Here is an 18631-nt window from a genome sequence, read left to right as displayed (position 1 = left end):
ATTTAAGATTTTACAATCCAGTTCTTTTTTATGACTTTTAGAACAGATTTTCTCTTTAGTGTTTTTCTTTAATCATAACACTTATAAAAAATAATAATTACAGTTTGAATAAAATCAGTTAATGCTTTTAAGTCAGAAAGATATTTCTCTCTTCATATTTACCTACTTTCCACTTTAAAACCAACTCAAGCGCATCACTTTCTTCTTGTCAAACTCCCTAACCCAAATCAGAGGTAATTCCTAACCGGCTCCGCCTTCAAAGTAAATAAACTTAATCTAGCGCATTACCTCAAATTACCAGGTTATGCCCACCCGATCCGAATACATCATCCCGCCCCACCGAAATTAATTACCGCCCCCGTTGCAGGAACAACTGTGTTGGCAATCCCAATACCAGTCGGTTTTTTAATGCAATGCAAATAAAGTAGACAAGGATGGGCGGTCTCTTAACTTTGTCGGCACGCAAGGACACCGGAGTCGGAGTCCCAATCCTGTCAAAGGTGTTGCCGTGTGTGCTCCGTATCCGACTGACAACAACTTTGCCGCAACTCCGGCGAAAATCCGTGCAAAAACCGCTACGAATCAAGTTTTGCGGCCGGAATGTCCTTGAACCAGATACCCTTTGAGGAAGGGACAAGGTGGCGTCTCCGTCCCGGGCACATGGCACTGACGTAAGGCCTCCGGGGTGAGTCCAACGTAACCCAATAATCGCTCACCCCGATCTCCCATTGTGGTGGCAGTTAACTTGATTATTTTACAAATAATTGAAAAGTTTCCCTTTTACTCGCCATTGCGAAAATTGCACAAATTGCGCAGACAAGACCGCCGTGGCAAGCAGCAGTGCATCCATCAACCGCTCCTCCCCCACCCGTTTCCAACCCACCTGACGTGGGCAGTGACGACAACGCCAGCGATGACACCAACACCAAACAACAGCAATGACGACGACACCCACTGGCTCTTCCGCTCCACGGCATCGTTGGAAACAAACAGGTATCGTGCCAAAACATCATTCACATAAGCAGGATTACGCGGTGCCGAGGAGCATATGTTTCGCTTGGAGTCCGGAGAGTACTGGGATGGGTCGCATTCGTATCTACCTTTTAGTGAAACTTGTTTAAATATGAATTTCTAAATCTTCAAATTATACACATTTTGTAAACACTCAGATTATCTAATCAACACTATCTCACCTCAAAATTGGCTAGTAATCCTCTTTAAAGGTTATTTTTATGTCAACCAGCTTTGTAAAAGTATCTGTCACTAAAATACATTCTTATTCGACCTAACCCAACGTGAAAAGTGCAAAAACTATGCTCCCAACCTATAACATAAGTAAAAGCCATGATAACTCTTTCTACCGATTCTCAAATACTCTTTCTTGGATTTGGTGTTTTTAAACAAGTGTATAAATATATTATAATCGGAAGAAACAAACTAATATGAAGAAACTATATGAAGCTAATGAATTTAATCTAATAAAAAGCACAGAACATGGATTATATTATCTTATGGAGTAAGGGCATCCCGACTAAGGACAATGGACAGGCCCAGGAAGCCACCAAGTTGAGCATGTACCTATTAATAGAGTCGTTGCCGAAGTGAACTTGTGAACTTATTTCTGGCTCAATGGTTGCCAGGGGCTCTGCGAATTAACAACCCACTCACCCAGTGGCCCAGTCCGAGTGCCAAGTGCTGGTACTCAGTCGCCTGGCGAGGCTTCCGCCATGCAGACGCGTCCGAGCAGTGAACCGCATCGCAGCAGGGATCAGGTGACGGACGGGGATCGGAATCGGGATCAGCCGCAGAAATGTGCAAGTGCCACGTTGGCCAAGAAGCCAGTCACACCGCCGGCAGCACCTCCACCCACGCCATCCAACCGGGTGGTGGCTCCACTGACGGTGCCAGTGATCCAACTGACTCCCGCCCAGAGCGATAGTCCAGTGAAGCTGGCTCGGCCAGCCACGCCGAAGGAACCCGCCATCAGCGTTCCCGACCACAGCAACAAGGAGAACCAGCCAGCTAGGACACCACCACCGAGCAAGTCCTGCCCCCTGGGCGCACCCACCAACTACGTGGCCAGACGCACCTGGATCACCACCGAGCGGATGAACGAGCTGCGGCGGAAGGCACAGGAGGCGGCCAAGCAAAACAAGATCTTCACCATCCGCGGCTGCTTCAACTCCGTGAGGAACGCCCTGCTGACAAGGGGTTGGGTGGAGAAGCTGGACGTGCACCGAAAGGTGATGCCGGTGGGCCAGATGACCTACGAGGACCTTACCCAGCGGCTGCCCAAGAGGAAGGCGGGTGAGACGCGGCGCCAGTATGTGCAGAAGTGCGAGCGAAACATCATGTCCCGCTTCCTGGAGCACATGCCAGTCGATTTCCTGTGGACGAACCGGAAGGAGAAGTGCGACTACATCGACCAGGCCAAGAACCCAGGCATGACCATCAACAAATTCCACCGAGCGCCGTTCACTTCGAAGGAGGGTCTGTGCAGCCAGCTGCGCGACTTCCACTGGTTCTTCGAGGAGGGCACCGCCGAGATGTACTTCCCCAGGTGCTACAACGTCTGGAGTCCCGAGGAGCTGGGCGAGTTCATCGAGAACTTCAAGCTGACCGCCTGCGTGGCCTTCCTGCGGGCCATGCTCTGCAAGTACCACAAGCAGGGCTCCGATGCGGTCTTCTCGTGCAGCGGCAAGATACCCTACTCCGCGATAGACTTCGCCTACAAGCGCCTGGTGGAGTTCATCGATAGCTGCCAGCACAATGACATCGACTTTGAGGATCCGCCCAAGATATGGGAGCACGAATGGGACGCCTTCCTGTTCCAGCACCAGCAGCTGGTGAACGAGGATGGTCGCATCCAGCACGACGGTGGCCAGCGGCTGGAGCCGATGGTCAAGAGCTGCCTCTCGCTGGTGGACAAGATGAAGGTGCACTGGCCGCAGTACAGTCTTGATGGATATCAGAATCTGTGGATAGTCAAGCCGGCCAACAAGTGCCGCGGCAGGGGCATCATCCTCATGGACAACCTCAAGAAAATCCTGGGCGTCGTGAATCCCTCGATTGCCTCCAAGAGCCGTTATGTGGTGCAAAAGTATATAGGTGAGTGAAGGAGAGCAGTTAAATCTGGTAAGTTACATAGTTTAAATTGCGGGGGAAAGGCCTAAATTTCAATCAATCGATACGATTTCATTTATTTCTTTTACTTGAAACGGATTCCACATTTACAAATCGATAGCGACTAGAGCATCTTAAGTGCAGGTCTAAAACATTAAAACATAAACAAACACACGGAAGTAGGTCGTAAATCAGGACGGTGCCAAAGTTTGTTGTTCCAGCTGCTGTTTTGTTTCGCGTCCTATGTAGGCCTCGTTTTCGACGAGCTCGAATCGTAAGTTGTGGCGCCCAACGCACGCACATGGGCTCAAACATCCCAGAGCCTCTGGCTGCTTCCGGGCCTAAAGGCCTACAGGCCTACATAAATGCATAAATATTTGGCCTAAAAACGCGATCATTGTTTTTCCCGCTGTCGTTGTCGTGCTCGTTTTCTTTATTGTTGTGTCTGTCTGCCTGAGAAGTGCAACAGGTTTGCCGCAAGGATATTGATTTATTATTCAGACCGGAATGTCATTGGTCGGACTGAAGATAGTCAATTGATAGTCACTAGTTCTGTATATTAGATGGGGGTTTCCTTACTCTTTCTCTTTCTCTTTATAGGAAGTATATTTACACACATTTTTGTTAATATGAAAAGGATTTATTTATAATAAGTAATTTTATTTAAGAAAGTGTTACTAATGTCAAAGGAAAAGCTAACCATTTTTGTACTTATGTACTTACAGAACGCCCATTGATTCTGTTCCAAACCAAGTTCGACATTCGGCAGTGGTTTCTGATAACCAACACCCAGGTGAGCGGATACCAACATACTTCAAGTAGCCCATAATAATCCCCTTTACTCAATCCATAGCCTCTAGTCGTATGGTTCTACCGGGAGAGCTATCTGCGATTCAGTTCACAGGAGTACAGTCTGAGCAACCACCACGAGTCCGTGCACCTGACCAACTACGCCATCCAGAAGAAGTACACCAATGGAAAGCGGGACAAGCGCCTGCCCAGCGAGAACATGTGGGATTGCTACTCCTTCCAGGCGTACCTCCGTCAAATTGGCAAGTACAACATGTGGCTGGAGCGGATCTTTCCCGGAATGCGCAAGGCCATCGTCGGCTGTATGCTGGCCTCCCAGGAGAACATGGACCGACGGCCCAACACCTTCGAGCTCTTCGGCGCCGACTTCATGATCTGCGAGAATTTCTATCCCTGGCTCATCGAGATCAACTCCAGTCCGGATCTAGGAGCCACCACGAGTGTGACGGCGCGCATGTGTCCCCAGTGTTTGGAGGATGTTGTCAAGGGTGAGTTGAAGTCGGGCAAACGAAACCCCTTTTGATGTTGTTATCGATCCTCTCCAGTTGTTATCGATCGCCGCACGGATCCCAAGGCGGACATGGGTAACTTTGAGCTGGCCTACCGCCAGGTGGTGCCACCCACTCCCGCCTACATGGGCCTCAACCTCTTTGTGAAGGGCAAGCAGGTGCTGCAGAAGGCGAACCATGGCGGCGGTCATGGCCACTACTACTACCAGCAGCAGCGAAAGGAGCGCTCGCTGGCCACCAGCAGCGTTTACCGCCAGCGCTCGGCCATCATCCATCCGGCGACGAGTATATCGCGAATCCACCGTGCCATGCCCACCTTCAATGCCACCGAGTACATGGAGAAGTACATGGTGGAGCCGCTGAGCAGCAGTCGCAGCAGTTTGTGCAGCCAGCTGCCACAGAAGTCGCCATCGGCGGCTCCTGCCCTTACGGCACCGCCGTCGGGAGCGCACAGCTCGTACATCCTAAAGCAGGCGGGTCGTTCCATCACGCAGTTGCTAGGTGCATCCCACAAAAGGAATACCGGGGGATCTCTTTCGGGTGAGCAGATACCGAGCACCGCCTTGCCACCCAAACGCCAGCGTAGCTGTGGCCCTCTACTGAGTTCCACTAATCCCGTGGAGAGCACGGAGAAAAAGTTCAAGATCCTGATCAAGAACTATTCGTCCAACGGAAATGAGAACATGCAGGATGCGAGACCGGAAGTGGCTAACTCAGCCACGGCCGCGGCGATAAGCGAGCGGAAATGGCGCAGTTTGCGCAACATTGCGGCCACAGCAGGTGGCTCCTCCAACTTTGTGGCCCGCTCTAAAGGACCACCCTTGGTTGCTCCGCCCAATTTGCCCACGCGCCGCCTAACCCGCACCAAATCCGAGATCGACAGCACAGGCATGCACGCCATTGGCCGGACCTTTGGCCGGAAGTCGAATGGTCCGAGGTTGCCCATTAGCATATCCGTTCAGGCCCTGCATCGAGGAGAGCCCATCGTGGCGGCTCTGAAGCAGGCCACCAGTGAGCTGCAGCTCTCCCAGGCCCAGATGATGAGCCCGCGAACCGCTTTGGCCAACAAGCTGAATGGTTCCACGCTGATGGTTCCTGCTTCAGCACTTCCGGTCGGCTAAGACACCTCCGAAACTGCCGTGATTGGTCAATAAAACGTAGTTACCACTCCAGTACCTTAAAGGTACAAGTGGAGATCCATTACCCAACCTGGGTACGGGTTTCATTTAACCTGTGAATAAGCTGCCTTTTAGACAACATATTTAAACAAGTTCATACATTTTAGGATGACGAATTATTTTGTGAATACTTCAATAAATGAAATTAAAAAAAATCATACATAAATCGAAAGTTCTATAGCAAATAAATCTTAGAAATATTCAAATCAGAAACTTTATTAGATTTTAGTAATTTAGTAATTGTTCGAAAACTTCGGTATACGTTAATTATGCCTTATAAATAGTACACCATAATCCAGCATAATACATAATTGTTTTTAAGACGAATTTATTGCAAAAATTGTTATGAAAATCTGCGAGAGTTATTGTATTCTAAAATTGTTATATCTATTTAATAAATTTAAATCGATTTGGGAACTAATGGTCCTGACTGTATATTTTATTTATGTGTTATTTTATATGTATGTTTTATTGATCTCCACTGGCGGCCAGAACATTGATTCTCGGATTCTGAAACGTTATTATTTTAAGTAATACGTTTTTATGCTTAATTTAACTTACTCTTTTTGTTTTCTTAGGATGCAAACCTATCCAGCTGGGCTTTCTTTCCTTACAACTATTTATTACTAATACAGTTCTGTACATTATATGCATATTTTTGTTTTGTCTGTAATTGGATCTTAAAAAGGAAATTATTAATTATCATATTATTTATTTAATGTGCCTAGGGGGTACCTACTGTCAAAAAAAAAAGGGTTTTCCATTCCGCACAAAAGGAAGTTCAATTTAGCCAATTTACTTTGGAGCAGTATATTGCAGGGCAAGATTTTCCCGAGTTGTTGGATTTAGAATCAACTTGGTTGTCAAATTCTGCGTTGATGGCTGGGCAGAGGCTGCCGTCGAGCTTCCAGCTGACGCAGATAGTTTCTATAAATATTTAAAATAAATTCGTTAAGTATTGAGCTTTTAAAGGTTTTTTTCTAGAATTGTTAACTATTTTTGTAGAATACCTTTTTCTTGGTGATCTTGGTAGTGGGAGTCTTCACATTTTTAGGTGGAGCCTCCAAGACCTTTTCGACCTTCTTAGTGGTTGAGGTCTTCACATTGTTCAGAATCTTGCGCAGGAGCCGCGTCCTGGGGCTGTTCCGCACCCTGGGCATATTTTCGAACAAGGTCATCTGTTTGCCATTCAGTTCCAGCGGCTTGCCATCCGCCCCCTTGTTTATGCTGTAGTTCACCTCGAAGGCGAGCTCGAAGTTTCCGGTGGCGGCGGTGGGGTTCTTGGGCAGATCCACTACCACGCGGATGCAGTCCTTCAGAACCATCGGGCATATCCTGGCCGTTATCTCCGTGGATGGCGATAGATCCGGCGTCGAGTTGATCTCGATGAGAATGGGATTGTAGTGCTCGTCGAGCATGAAGTCGCAACCGTAAAGCTCGAAGGCGTTCTGCAACAACTCCGTCTCGTCCAGACTGGCCATCACCACGGCCACCAGGTTCTGCTTGAATCCGTTGTAGGTCTTCGACCACGATCCGTCCGGAGCACCCATTATGCGTAGGTAGTTCTTGAACTGATCCAGCGACCACATGTTATTCTTGGGCAGGCGCGCGTCCCGGTTGGTCTTGTTTTTGTACCGCTTCTGCACCGAGTTGTTGGTCAGGTGGATGGACTCCCGCAGGTCGTCCATGGTGAACTCCTGCGAGCTGAAGCGCAGGTAGCAGTCGCGATACGTCCAGATGCTCACCTTGGTGTCCGTGATGGTCAGCAGCATGTACTGCCGGATGTCGAACTTGGTGCGGTAGATCAGCAGGGGTCGCTCTGTGCGGAAATGTGGAGGAAAATTTGTCAAAGGATCGATTTTATCCACTAGATACTAATCGAACTCACCTATGTACTTCTGGACAATGTATTTCTTGTTCTGATTGTTGGAGGTCCACTGCAGAATGTCGTCCAGGGAGCTGCGGATTACAATGCCGATGCCACGCGACTGGTATCCGGGCTTGAGTATCCACAGGTTGCGGCTGCCATCCCAACGGTAGTCCGGGCGAAGGGACTCAATCTGGTCGAGATACAGGCCCGCCAAACGGGCGTACTCAGCCATCACTTTCTCGCTGACCTTGAACTTGGCATTGGACTTGAGCACATCGGTGGACTGCACCATGAAGGTCTGATTCTCAACGATCTCCGCCGGAGTCGGCGGCTTGATGCGTGCATCGTCCAGGGAGTAGTGCTCCGCGTGGCGCACCATCTTCTTGACCTTTCCGAGCGCAAAGTCCAGAGTGGTGCTGAATATGGTGCCGTTATCGCTGATCAGCTCCGCCGGTTGGTGCTCCCGCACATAGAGCAGCAGGGAGCGGGCCTGCGTCTGCTGGTAGTCCTCTATGAAGGCCATGCGCTCCTCCAGATTGTTCCCGCCCAGGCGATAGAAGCGCGGATAGCTCATGCCGCAGACGCCGTCCTCGCGATACCAGCGCTCCTGCTCGGCGCAGCCCACCAGACCCACCTTGGTGGAGAAGTCCAGGAACTGGCTGCGCCGCACACGGTTCCGGAAGGGTCTTACCTCGGCGCATAGATCACGCTGCCCCTTGCCCTGCCATATGAAGAAGGCCGGGAAATGGTTGATCATCTTGGAGATGACTACCGCCTCGTAGTCGTTGCCCCGCCGGGCGTGCTCCAGCAGGGCATCCTCGGACATGCTCTGCAGCTTGGCGTGCCGCGAGGCCGGTAGCTTCTCCAGCCAGCCCCTTCGCATCAGAGCCCGTCTAACCGTGTGGTAGTTGCCGTATACGGTGAAGATACGCCGATTACGGTACGCATCGATCACACGGGTGCGGTAGACATTACGCATCTGACGCTTTTGGGCTTCCGGCGCCGTGGGCGAGCTGGGCATGGTCCTGGGCAACGGACTTGAGGCACGGACACGGGCCAAAAGATTGCCAATACTGTCGGGAGCGAAGTGATTGCTACCCATGCTGCTGCTGCCGCCCATGGTTTTGGACCCACCGCCACCACCCAGTGCTCCGTAACTCGAGAAGTGACTGCCAAGGTTGGTGCTGTTATTGAGGCTATTCAGCGGCTTCTGCACGGTGCACTGCTTGCACAGCTGGACCAGCTCCGCGTCCAGGTTGTGGATGAGCGACTGGATCTTTGAGACGGGGTTGTAGTAGCGGTTTCCGGTGAATCCTGCCGGCGTGGTGTTCTGCGTGGTCATACTGCTGGCTACTGCTCCTAATCTTCTCCGCTAACTCCGTGGATGAATGTCCTTCTGCGTCTGCGTATCCCTAACAGTATCCGTGTCCAGTGACCTTGCCCCTTCTCCCGAAAAGGGTGCTTGATTGGTGGGTGGATGGGTGGTCTAGTTACCAATGCAGCCGGTTGCTCCGTACAATTAACGTGGAATTTTGAAGCAGGAGCCAAACAGTTTCTAACAGTATTGCATGTACTAACGAAAAGTCTCGATTGACTTAAAAAGCATTTCTTTGCATAGAAAAAAATTTTTTTTGAGACCAAAAAAGTAGTGGAAGCCGAATGTGAAATTAAAATTAACGCATTTAAGTCAAAGCTTACTGTTGACAGACAAGTAACAAATAAGATTTAACTGAGTTTAGTTAAAATTTTCAAAAAGATATAGAAAAAAGTGGAAAGCGAATTTCACAGAAAATACATACTCGTTTTGTTGTTTTTTTTTTGTAATAAATTTTAATTTGTAGTTATATTTTCATCATTTGTTTTCGTGGTTTGCTGGGTTTTCTTTTTTTCTTTCAAATATATATGGTACATATAAAAAACTCCTAACCGGAATTTTTACCTAATTTGCTTGTATTGCATTCAATTTTCATGTTCACAATATTGTATAAATATATTTACATAAGTGTATGGTAATCAATTTTATATTTAGGTTATGCATTTAGTTTAGTTACGCTCATTTATAAACTTCCTTTTGTGGAATACTCAACAAAAGTCAACAATTAAACCAATCCTTGTTCAAATCAACATACATATTGTGGATTTAGTTAGTCAATTAAGGTTACACATCATAAATATTTGCTTTACTCTCGGTTTTACTTAGATAATGCTACAGTTACATTCATAAATAAGTTTTCAGTTTTAAGAGCTTTTATAAGTTTCCTTACACATTTGTAATTCTTTTTTAATTTGCTAATACAGTTGAAATAATTTTATTAAGTATTTTCCTCTTGTTAGTATTTTATAATATATATATTTTAGTTTTATAAATTAATTTAAGCATATGGTATTCATTTTTACTGATTCTTGTATTTTTCTCTATTTCAACTTAAGGACAAGCGTTAGTTGCAATTTTGGTTTTTTGTACAAATAAGAATAAACTTAAACTTAATGTACGTAAAGACTCTAAAACCAACTTTTTCAGATGCTATATACGTGTTGTTATGTGGCAGTTTGTGTGCTTTAACGTATAAAGGGAAAGTAAGTACATGCAAAACTTAAATAGGTTAGTGTATTAATGGGGGATTTACACATAAATTGAAGAAATTGTTTCATGATTCAACTGGCCGCTCTTGAAACTGAACTGAAGTAACCACGTAAACGAGTTTTATGAAGGGTGTGTATATTTGTTTTGAAAAACAATGGATATGCTTTTAGATTTTGTAAATAGATCCTTTAAAGTATTTTAAGATTAATTCTTTATTGAAATTCTAATTCTCTTCAGCCAATGAGCAAAGAAATTCTCTTATTCGGGGCTTAAGCGAAGGCTAAGATTTGAGTTTTGGTTTAGGTTTAGTTCGCCTTTAAAGCTTTTTCGATTTTTCGACTAAATGATCTCGTATATGTAATTATGTAAATAGTTGATTTCAATGGGCGCTTGCGACTTCTACAACTTCCGTTCCCCTTTTGTTTACTTCACATTTAATACTTTGTTGTTAGTTACACGTATGCTTCATAATGTTTAATTATTAGATTTATGATTCATTATAATGTATAAATCGTATATATATGCAGCTGTTACTCTATATATGTATGCCTGATTGTTGTGCATGTTGTTCAGTTTATAAACTCAATTGGTACGCCGTCTCTGCCTTCTACAAAAATCTAAACAGAAACACGATAATGTCATATGTAAAGCGTATGTTAGTTGATTTAATTTTAAAGAAATTAAAATTGTATTAAATTAATAACTGTACAAATGCCATAAAAATTATATAACAAACAAGTTTGGTTACGAATTTGGTTCGAAGCACGCTGTCATCTCTTTCCACCTCTGCATCATCTAAAACAAAATACTGTTAGTCTATTGCAAGCCCAATTATACTATATAAAAAAATACAATAATAATTTCACAATCGAAAACTGATTAGCTTCTAAAACTTGTACACGCCTGGCAGCGGCAGCGACTTGGCGCCAATGCAACTACGTATGCCCTATGTAGAGTATGTGCTATGTCTTGTATACATTGTCTTGTTATGGATTATGTGACTATGCGTGTATTTATATATATTAAATATGTGGATTAGACGTGCATCATGCTGGGGAGTCTCTTGCGTTGCGTCTTTCTTGTTAGATTTTTTGTGGCTTAGTTGCTTGCTAGCATTTTCATTCATCTCTTCTAGTTCTGCTCGTCGTTACGGTTGCTGTTGCTGCTTAGGAAACTTTGCCCCTGGTCTTTACGTTATTATTGTTGTAAGTTGCCTTTGTTGTCTGTTGTCTGTCCTGCCCTCCTTGGCTGGTGCTCACTCATCCACCGAGGACGTGGGCGGACTGTAGCTGCATCAGGAAGCACTGCGCTGCTCGTTCTCCGGCCTGCGATCTGTGGCAATCTGCAGCAGATTATTGAACTCCGTGTCAAGTATTTGGCGAGCCTAGGCGAAAAGATGACAAAATTATTGACTCAATCGAAGAAATGCTGTTTAGTTGGCTCACCTGAGCATTTTGTGTGGGTATTTGAAGGGCCAAGCCCATGGCATTCGCATCGAAGCCCTCGTCCAGGGCCATCAATCCTCCATGCACTCCCGATTCGAGCAAGTTATTAGCATATTCCTTTAAAATGGAGTTGTTGAATTTATCCTTGATGTTTCTAAGCTGACACACTCACCTTCAATCCGATGCTGCCCACCCATCGGATGACTCTCTCGTTGCTCCAGACTAGTACGTCACACAGGCCGTTTTCACTCATCTTGCGCCTGTGCTCCAACTCCGTGCGATCGTAGTTAAGGCGCTTGAGCATCGATATGCCGTACTGCAGGCTGGTGCGATGGAAACTATCCACCATTTTGAGCTGACCACGCAAGTCCTTTTTGGTGAGGTGGTCCAGCATCCGGGCATCCACCAGACACTCCATAAAGGTTGTGCGATATTGGGGCAGGCCAAGGCCTGGCAACCAATAGTTACCGATCCACTCATGGTTCATATCGCCTATAATGATGATGATTAAAAAGTTAACATACTGGATGTAATAAAAATGTAATACAAAATAAAAAAATAATAAAGTGCAAATAAATAATAATGAAAGCACACACTAAAATGAAAGCTTACCAAATGCCAGAGTGGTGCGAGAGGTTTGTGGCGCCGAGGGAGAGGTCAGTGAAACCATTTCCTGAATGGCCAGCCGAAGTTTGAGCCTGTGCAAGGGATTGCTGATGCCTGTCGAACAAAAAAGTTAGCCAGGGAAAGCGAAAGAAAGCATCAGACTCATACCAATCTCCCGCTGAATTTCCGTATCGCTCAACGCGCTCATGATGGCCCCGGACTTGACGTTGGCTCGACAGGCGGCAACATACCAGGCTGGCATGCCCACCCACAGCTCCAACCAGGCGACTATGGTGGGGCCATTCCACAGGGCAAACGGAGTGCCCGCCTTCATGGCCTCCCCCAGCAAGTCATTGCGGTAATCATGCTCCCTGGTAAATAAATGAAATGGTAATCATACACATTCAAATTGTGGGTATTGTATATAATGTGCTCACTTCTTCTGCCTGCCGTAATCAACGCTGCTTATTTTGGATCCCTGGGAGCTGGCAATGCGGGGCATCATTCCGCCAGTCATGCTCATAGCATCGTAGTTGGAGTCCACCTCGCTCAGTCCAATCGACAGGTTGCCAATGGACATCATGCTGGGCGAGCCGTCGGGCAGCGTATCCTTAACGCCCTTGACCTTCTCCTTTTTGCTAAAGAACCTACCCAGCGAAGACTTAATGCCCTTCTTCTTCTGGACAGCAGCGGCTGCCGCTTCCCTGGACACGCCCGAAGTAGGTGCCTGCAGCATGGACATAGATCCCATTGTGTTGTAGTGACGCAGTGACTCCTGGCTGCCGTAACGAGAGCTAAGCGGTGACAGACCGTAACTGTGGCTGCTCAGGGGCATATGACCGCCAGTGTGGTTGGGTGGCATTGAAGCATTGGGATTAAGGCCAATGGAACGCCGCCTTAGCTCCTCCTGGCTGTGGGCCAAGGCCTGGGCCACACGCTCCAGGCGCATGGAGCGGGCGGTCAGTGGAGAGGCCGCTCCGCCGGAACTCGAATCACCTGTGGTGGACATGCCGCCGTGAAGCTCTTCCCGAGAGGCATCGCTGGACAGCACGGGCAAGTTGAGCTGTTAATGAAGGCAAAAGTATAAAGCGTCATTAATGTTGTTCTTAATTTTTTCGAATATATATTCCCCTTAACTTAAATATCGTAAGCTACTCACCGTGTGATACTTCTGCATGAAATCCCGTTGCGGACTGTTGGGCGTGCTTCGGCCACTCATTGGCGGACTCTGCCTGTCCATGGAGCGACCGCGAGCCAACAGGTTTACGTGCTCCAGACTGCCGACACGCGACTCCAGTTCCTCGGCCCGCGCCTCTGTTGACTGCTTTTCTTCCTGGATCAGGCGAATCTCATTGTTAATGGCGTCCAACTGTTCCTGCAGCATCATGGCCAACGTCTGGGCATCTGTGTGGCCCGACGGAGACATCATGTCCGTGGCCGCTGCGTACAGGACATCAGAGTCATCGCAATCCGCAGCGCTGGCCAGCTCGTAGGCCTGCTGCTGCGCATGCGCCGCCTGCTGCAGCTTTTCCCACTCCTGCTCGGCCATGGAGCGGACCAGGGCGTTCTCCTCGGATAGTCGCTGTTTGCTCTGGCGGCGCAGGGAGTGCGTCTCAAAGCTGGCGTGCGAGTTGCTCCGACTAAAGGCGCCACTGGGGTCCACTACGCTACTGGGCGAAAGGCTCCGGGTGAGCGCCTCCGTTTGCTGGATGTTGTAGGCGATCTCCTGCTGCAGCAGCTGACGCTTGAAGTTCTCGATCTCCAGCCGCGTCTTCGACAGCTCCTTCATGATCTCGCTCTTCTCGTGGTGTAGCTCCTCGGCCACCTTACGCGCCTTCTCCAGTTCCTGGGTAAGGGCGTTCTTCTCGTCCAGCGCATGCATGCGCTCCTTCAGGTGCACTTGCAGACGCTCGTTTGACTCCGAGAGCAGCTTATCCACCGTGGAGGAAAGCCGTAGGTTGTGCTCCTCGTTCATCTTCAGACGCTGGTTCAGTCTTACCACCTCGTTGGTCTTCTCGTCGAGGTTCGTCTCCAGTCCCCGGATGCGGTCTTCTGCAGAACCGTGTCTTTCTTGAGCCTGCAAATGGTTTCAGCCAGCGAGTTTAATGAACTTGTCCACACGGTTTAATCAGTGGCGGAGGAAAATGTTAGTTCTGGTTTTAGTAATGAAAGCTAATAGTGAGTAAATTCTCCTGTATACCAACTACACTTAGGTGCCCATTGCATTCCAACAACTTTAAAACCTCAAACATATTAAACGAAAGTTAGAAAGTAAAAGCGAAATGCTGACAATTTATAATGTCGTTTATTGATATATACCAAATATAACCACATTATATAAGATATTGGAAACCTTCGTAATTGGTATATAGAGAGAATTGTTAGGTCTGATTTTGATTTGGTTTCGGGTGCGTTAGAGTAGAAAGTTCTGGTGCAGTACAGAGATAGAAATAGTAGGTATAGTACATAGAAACTGAGTTGTTGTTGAAGTTGTTGGTGGTTTCTTGTGGCAGAAAGTACGCAAAAGATAAGAACATTACACAAAACAGAGTAGAAGTTGTAAGGGATAATAGTTGTTGATACTTGTCATATGGAACCTGTCCGGCGCGCATATTAGTTCGAGTGCATACCTTGTTTCCTACCTTAGTCAATGCCTCCATGCGTGCCTTCAGCTGCTCCTCCATGTCGGGCTGCAGCTTGGCGTGCTGGGCGAGCTTTTGTTCGGAGAGCTCCAGCTTCTCCTCGATGGCCCCGATCTTCTCCTCGTGCAGCTGATACGGATTCGGCATTGATCATGTGGCATGGATTGGTTGTGGTTCGTATTTGGGGCGGGTGTTTGTTCGATTAGTTGTCGGGGGGAATAGTTGCGTATGTAAATGCAATTGATTAGTCACGCTTGAGGGGAGCTTAATGAAAGAGCAGGCTAGGGCACAATTAGAAGTAGAGTGGATCGATTTTTTACAAAATATCACAGATGCTGTACGAACTAGATTTCGCTGCTAATTTAATTTGATTATTCTAGCATACTAGCGATAATTGCTGGACTATTTTACAAGTCATGAAATCTTTATCTGTTATTGAATTTGTAATAACTTTGCAGTATGGTAATAAGTAATAAATGGATTTTGTTATACAAAAGGCCAGTGCTCTTATAGAAATATAATCAAAAAATCGATCCTCATGAATAAAAGTAAAGATATGTATGCCTGCCTTGACCATAAGCTTTGTTATAATTTCCTTAGTTTTACCCACCTTGAGCTGCGCCTCTTTATGCCGGAGTTCCTGCTCGAGTTTCTCGTTAAGATCATGCAACGATGTTGACTCCCTCTGAGCATTCAGGTATCGCTTTTCCAATGTGGTAATGCGCTCCTCCTGAAAATGAACGTATGAATAAAAACCCAAGCCATGCCGTAATTATTATTCACTCACCTGATCCTCTTTCTGGGCCACATTCTCGCGCAGATCCCGCTGCAGCTTGGAACACTGGTCTTGGGCCTTGCAGTGTTCCTTTTGCACTCGCGACATGTTCTCCTCAAGCTCACTGATCTTGTTGTTCAGATCAGAAACGCGTCGCTGCCATTGCGAAAGTTCCGAGGTCTGAAAAGGAAAGAGGGTTTTAAAATGTGTTCACCACATGCAGACTGGGAAGAGCTCCGCGATCTTCACCTGCTTCTCGATGATCGTTTGCAGCTCGTGGGTCTTGGCTGCGTAGTCGTTCAGCTCATTTGCTTCGCCATTAACGCCACCAGATCCGCCCACGCCCGCCATCTAGGGTATTGGAAAATAGAAGAGATTCATTAAACCGGACATGGTTGACTGCATTTCGAATGGGAAACGCACCTTCTCTTTGAGCCCATTCTCGGCGCCCCCACCTCCGGCGGTGGATGCGGCACTCCCTGCTCCGCTGCCACTGCCCACGCCAGCTGGCACCACGCCCGCCTTATACTGGGCCAGTTCCTCCTTGGCGGAGCTGAGTTCCTCCTCCATCATGTTGTTCTTCTCAATGGAAAGCCGCAACCGCTCGCGCACCTTCTCGTCCAGCGCCTTGTGGTGCTCGAACAGCGACTTTAGCGCCTTAAGCACTTCCACCTCGCTGGAGACGCCGCTCTGGGCGGCAGCTTGTCGCTTCACAACGGTCATTCGCAGGGAACGCTCGTGGCGGGACACCAAGCACTCCAGATGTTCGAGGAGCAGCTGAAATAGTCAAATGAAATAGATCAGCAAAGTCTTCAAATATTTAATGCAGTAACCGACGTTGAAATTCTCAATTTAAAACTTAAATCACACAAGTGTAAAGACCGTTGAAATTAATGTAAAACAAATTTTCTTGATATTAAATGAAGCGGAAAGGACATATAAATACAGTTTATTTCACTTTAATGGTTTAAGGTGTATATGACTACAAAAAACTAATTCTTAAAAGCTTTAACAGTCTCTAATAAATAAACAAATAGACAAGCCATATTCGAAATGAATATGAAGACGGACAAAGTAAACTTTGAGAGTGACTACTTTTGTATAGTTCCCGGTATATATGACTAATTCGCTACAACTGTTTATTGTTCGAATAACAATACCTTATTAGCTGGCCAATTAGTATATCAAATCTAATCAATTGTCTCAGTTATTAAAACTGAATGTCCTAAGATCTGAATGCCAAGGATCTGAATTTTTTGAGATCACTTACCCTGGTATTATTCCGCTCCGCCTTGAGCTCCCCGATCTCCTCGTCTCGTTCCAAAAGGGTCTCCCGCGCCTGCGTCAGCTCCTTGGTCAGGGTGGCAAACTCCTGGAAAGATCAGGAAACAATTTTAGCTAAACTGCGGTATCAGCATGCGCCGGCCACTTACTTGCGGCAGATTAGCATTAATCTGGCGCTGCAGGCTGTCCCGCTCCTTCTCGACGTCACGCAGCTTGTTCTCCGTCTCGTTAAGCCGCTCCTGCGCCTCCCTCAGGCTGTCCATCAGCTTGTCCCGCTCGTCCAGCATGGAGACCATCAGCTGCTCAAAGTTGGCATCCTCCCCGCTGAACTGCGAGGAGCGCTGCGAGATGCTATCCTCGGATATCGTGGGCATTACGTCGCACATCATGTTCCACATTATTTAGTTGGGGCCGCCAGACTGTGCGACAGATGGATAGAAAGGGGAATAGAGGTTTCAGTATTTTGACTGTAGGTACATTTTGTAAGGAGATTGTACCACTATCGCTGGTACTGAAGCCCATAAACTAAACACAAAACACGCGTTTTTCAAAGGTTTGTTGCAATTAATCCTTGATATATACCCAAAAAATGATCATAAGTGAATTGGTGTGATTGAATCTTTGTCTGTGATTCCGCATATGGGAGATACTGAGATATTAAGTATCTGTAGCTTCTTTTGTATAAAATCAAATTCTTTATATTAATTGTATTTATACAGTAGGCTGCTCATACAAAATGTCCATTCTATTGAGTCCCGGATATTTCACTACACACACACATGTTCGCTAGCCATTCCAATTGAAATACCCAGCATAGTGGGAGAAACATGTCTAATGAGACTTATCATAGGCGCCGCATTGATAACAAGTTTTCTACACCAACACATACGCACACTAGCGCAGGCGGGGGCACACGCACGGCATACACACTCACACGCGCACGCACACAGGCACAGCACTTTTTCTCTTTCGCATAACTGGCATATTTTGTGTGCCTAGGTGTGTCGCTGTCGCATTTTGCAATCACAAATCCCCGAAACAGGGTTAAACGAGCAGCAGGTGCGAGCTTACGCCGCTTTTTCAAGCGTTCAAATGAGTTTTTCACCTGAAAATTCGGTTTAGTGGAACGGCGTTCGTGTGAAAAAAAAGAGGCTGCGAGAAAATCGCCCCGTACTCCTCGTTAATGCAAAAAACGTACCCCGATCGATCGCACGGCGGCTGGGCAGCAGCAGCAACAACAACTCTGGCCGCTTTTTGCCCTTCGCATAGGTGTCGCGGCTGCTTTTAATTAAATAAACCGAATTCCAAATGGATTTTTTAACGATGAGAAACTGGTCAGTGTTACCAGATGGCGAAACGGCCAAAATCCGTAAACCAACCCTGGTTCTTCACTACAAAATGTACTACATTTAATGAATAATTTCATGGGTTCTATTTAGTTCAATAAACAAAGAAGTAAAATGTGTTGTTTTAAAGTTTTTTTTGCTGTCTTTTTAAGTTCATATGCAAATATCTTTGCCGATGAGGAGTTGCCTATCGTTAAGTACTAAAAAAATGTGTACAAAAAGTAATGTTGCCACACCGCACAAAGAATTCAATATCTATCAAATATTCAAACTAAATGTTGGCGCACAACTAGAATGTGAAAAAGAGCTTATCACTTTTATCTGAAATTATTTTGTAACTTCTGTCACTTAAGTGCAATTTAAGTGCAACAGCTAAAAGATATAATATTATGATGCCGTACAGACAATCATAATTATTATAAATTTATCTGAATTAATTTGCAATTCGCTTTAAAACGA

The 18631-nt window shown here is 46.5% G+C and overlaps 3 protein-coding genes across 6 annotated transcripts; 1 reads left to right on the top strand and 2 right to left on the bottom strand.

The window, feature by feature from the left end:
- Positions 1-1043: 1043 nt before the first annotated feature.
- LOC27207907 (tubulin glycylase 3A) lies at positions 1044-6036 on the top strand. Its single transcript, XM_016183538.3, has 4 exons — positions 1044-3108; positions 3849-3916; positions 3977-4421; positions 4479-6036. Exons 1-4 carry the CDS (start codon positions 1728-1730, stop codon positions 5561-5563), a joined length of 2979 nt encoding a protein of 992 aa, XP_016023821.1. The 5' UTR covers positions 1044-1727; the 3' UTR covers positions 5564-6036.
- Positions 6037-6359: 323 nt separating this feature from the next.
- Positions 6360-9185, bottom strand: LOC6731260 (tubulin glycylase 3B). The gene is made up of 3 exons (XM_039291216.2): positions 7509-9185; positions 6631-7439; positions 6360-6547 (listed from the first exon to the last, which is right to left on the bottom strand). Exons 1-3 carry the CDS (start codon positions 8830-8832, stop codon positions 6416-6418), a joined length of 2265 nt encoding a protein of 754 aa, XP_039147150.1. The 5' UTR covers positions 8833-9185; the 3' UTR covers positions 6360-6415.
- Positions 9186-9380: 195 nt separating this feature from the next.
- LOC6731259 (liprin-alpha-1) lies at positions 9381-18231 on the bottom strand. Of its 4 annotated transcripts, none has more exons than XM_016179674.3 (15): positions 18025-18231; positions 16976-17245; positions 16813-16914; positions 15966-16319; positions 15792-15893; positions 15555-15722; positions 15378-15497; positions 14756-14896; positions 13285-14202; positions 12563-13188; positions 12294-12496; positions 12132-12239; positions 11692-12011; positions 11520-11636; positions 9381-11458 (listed from the first exon to the last, which is right to left on the bottom strand). In XM_016179674.3, the coding sequence occupies exons 2-15, from the start codon at positions 17222-17224 to the stop codon at positions 11369-11371; spliced, it is 3618 nt and encodes a 1205-aa protein (XP_016023816.1). In that variant the 5' UTR covers positions 17225-17245; positions 18025-18231; the 3' UTR covers positions 9381-11368. The 4 variants fall into 4 exon arrangements, with proteins under 4 accessions (XP_016023816.1, XP_016023815.1, XP_039147149.1 ...); XM_016179673.3 differs by having other exon boundaries at positions 14768-14896; XM_039291215.2 differs by lacking the exon at positions 18025-18231 and adding an exon at positions 17932-17950.
- Positions 18232-18631: the final 400 nt, after the last annotated feature.

The sequence above is a fragment of the Drosophila simulans genome, chromosome 2L (assembly GCF_016746395.2).
Source record: "Drosophila simulans strain w501 chromosome 2L, Prin_Dsim_3.1, whole genome shotgun sequence".
In the NCBI taxonomy this organism is placed as follows: Eukaryota; Metazoa; Arthropoda; class Insecta; order Diptera; family Drosophilidae; genus Drosophila; species Drosophila simulans.
Note: the sequence above shows the minus strand (reverse complement) of the source record. Positions and strands in the feature narration are given on the sequence as shown.

What these genes read in the sequence shown, in the direction of transcription:
- LOC27207907 (XM_016183538.3), top strand. Translation starts at nt 1,728, where the DNA reads ATGCAGACGCGTCCGAGCAGTGAACCGCATCGCAGCAGGGATCAGGTG. An exon ending in TGTGGTGCAAAAGTATATAG is followed by an intron (nt 3,109 to 3,848) that starts GTGAGTGAAGGA and finishes ATGTACTTACAG; the next exon opens with AACGCCCATTGATTCTGTTC. An exon ending in TTCTGATAACCAACACCCAG is followed by an intron (nt 3,917 to 3,976) that starts GTGAGCGGATAC and finishes CTCAATCCATAG; the next exon opens with CCTCTAGTCGTATGGTTCTA.
- LOC6731260 (XM_039291216.2), bottom strand. Translation starts at nt 8,832, where the DNA reads ATGACCACGCAGAACACCACGCCGGCAGGATTCACCGGAAACCGCTAC. An exon ending in CATTGTCCAGAAGTACATAG is followed by an intron (nt 7,440 to 7,508) that starts GTGAGTTCGATT and finishes ATTTCCGCACAG; the next exon opens with AGCGACCCCTGCTGATCTAC. An exon ending in CCAAGATCACCAAGAAAAAG is followed by an intron (nt 6,548 to 6,630) that starts GTATTCTACAAA and finishes AAATATTTATAG; the next exon opens with AAACTATCTGCGTCAGCTGG.
- LOC6731259 (XM_016179674.3), bottom strand. Translation starts at nt 17,224, where the DNA reads ATGTGGAACATGATGTGCGACGTAATGCCCACGATATCCGAGGATAGC. An exon ending in TGGCCCAGAAAGAGGATCAG is followed by an intron (nt 15,498 to 15,554) that starts GTGAGTGAATAA and finishes GTTCATTTTCAG; the next exon opens with GAGGAGCGCATTACCACATT. An exon ending in TGACTAAGGTAGGAAACAAG is followed by an intron (nt 14,203 to 14,755) that starts GTATGCACTCGA and finishes AACCATTTGCAG; the next exon opens with GCTCAAGAAAGACACGGTTC.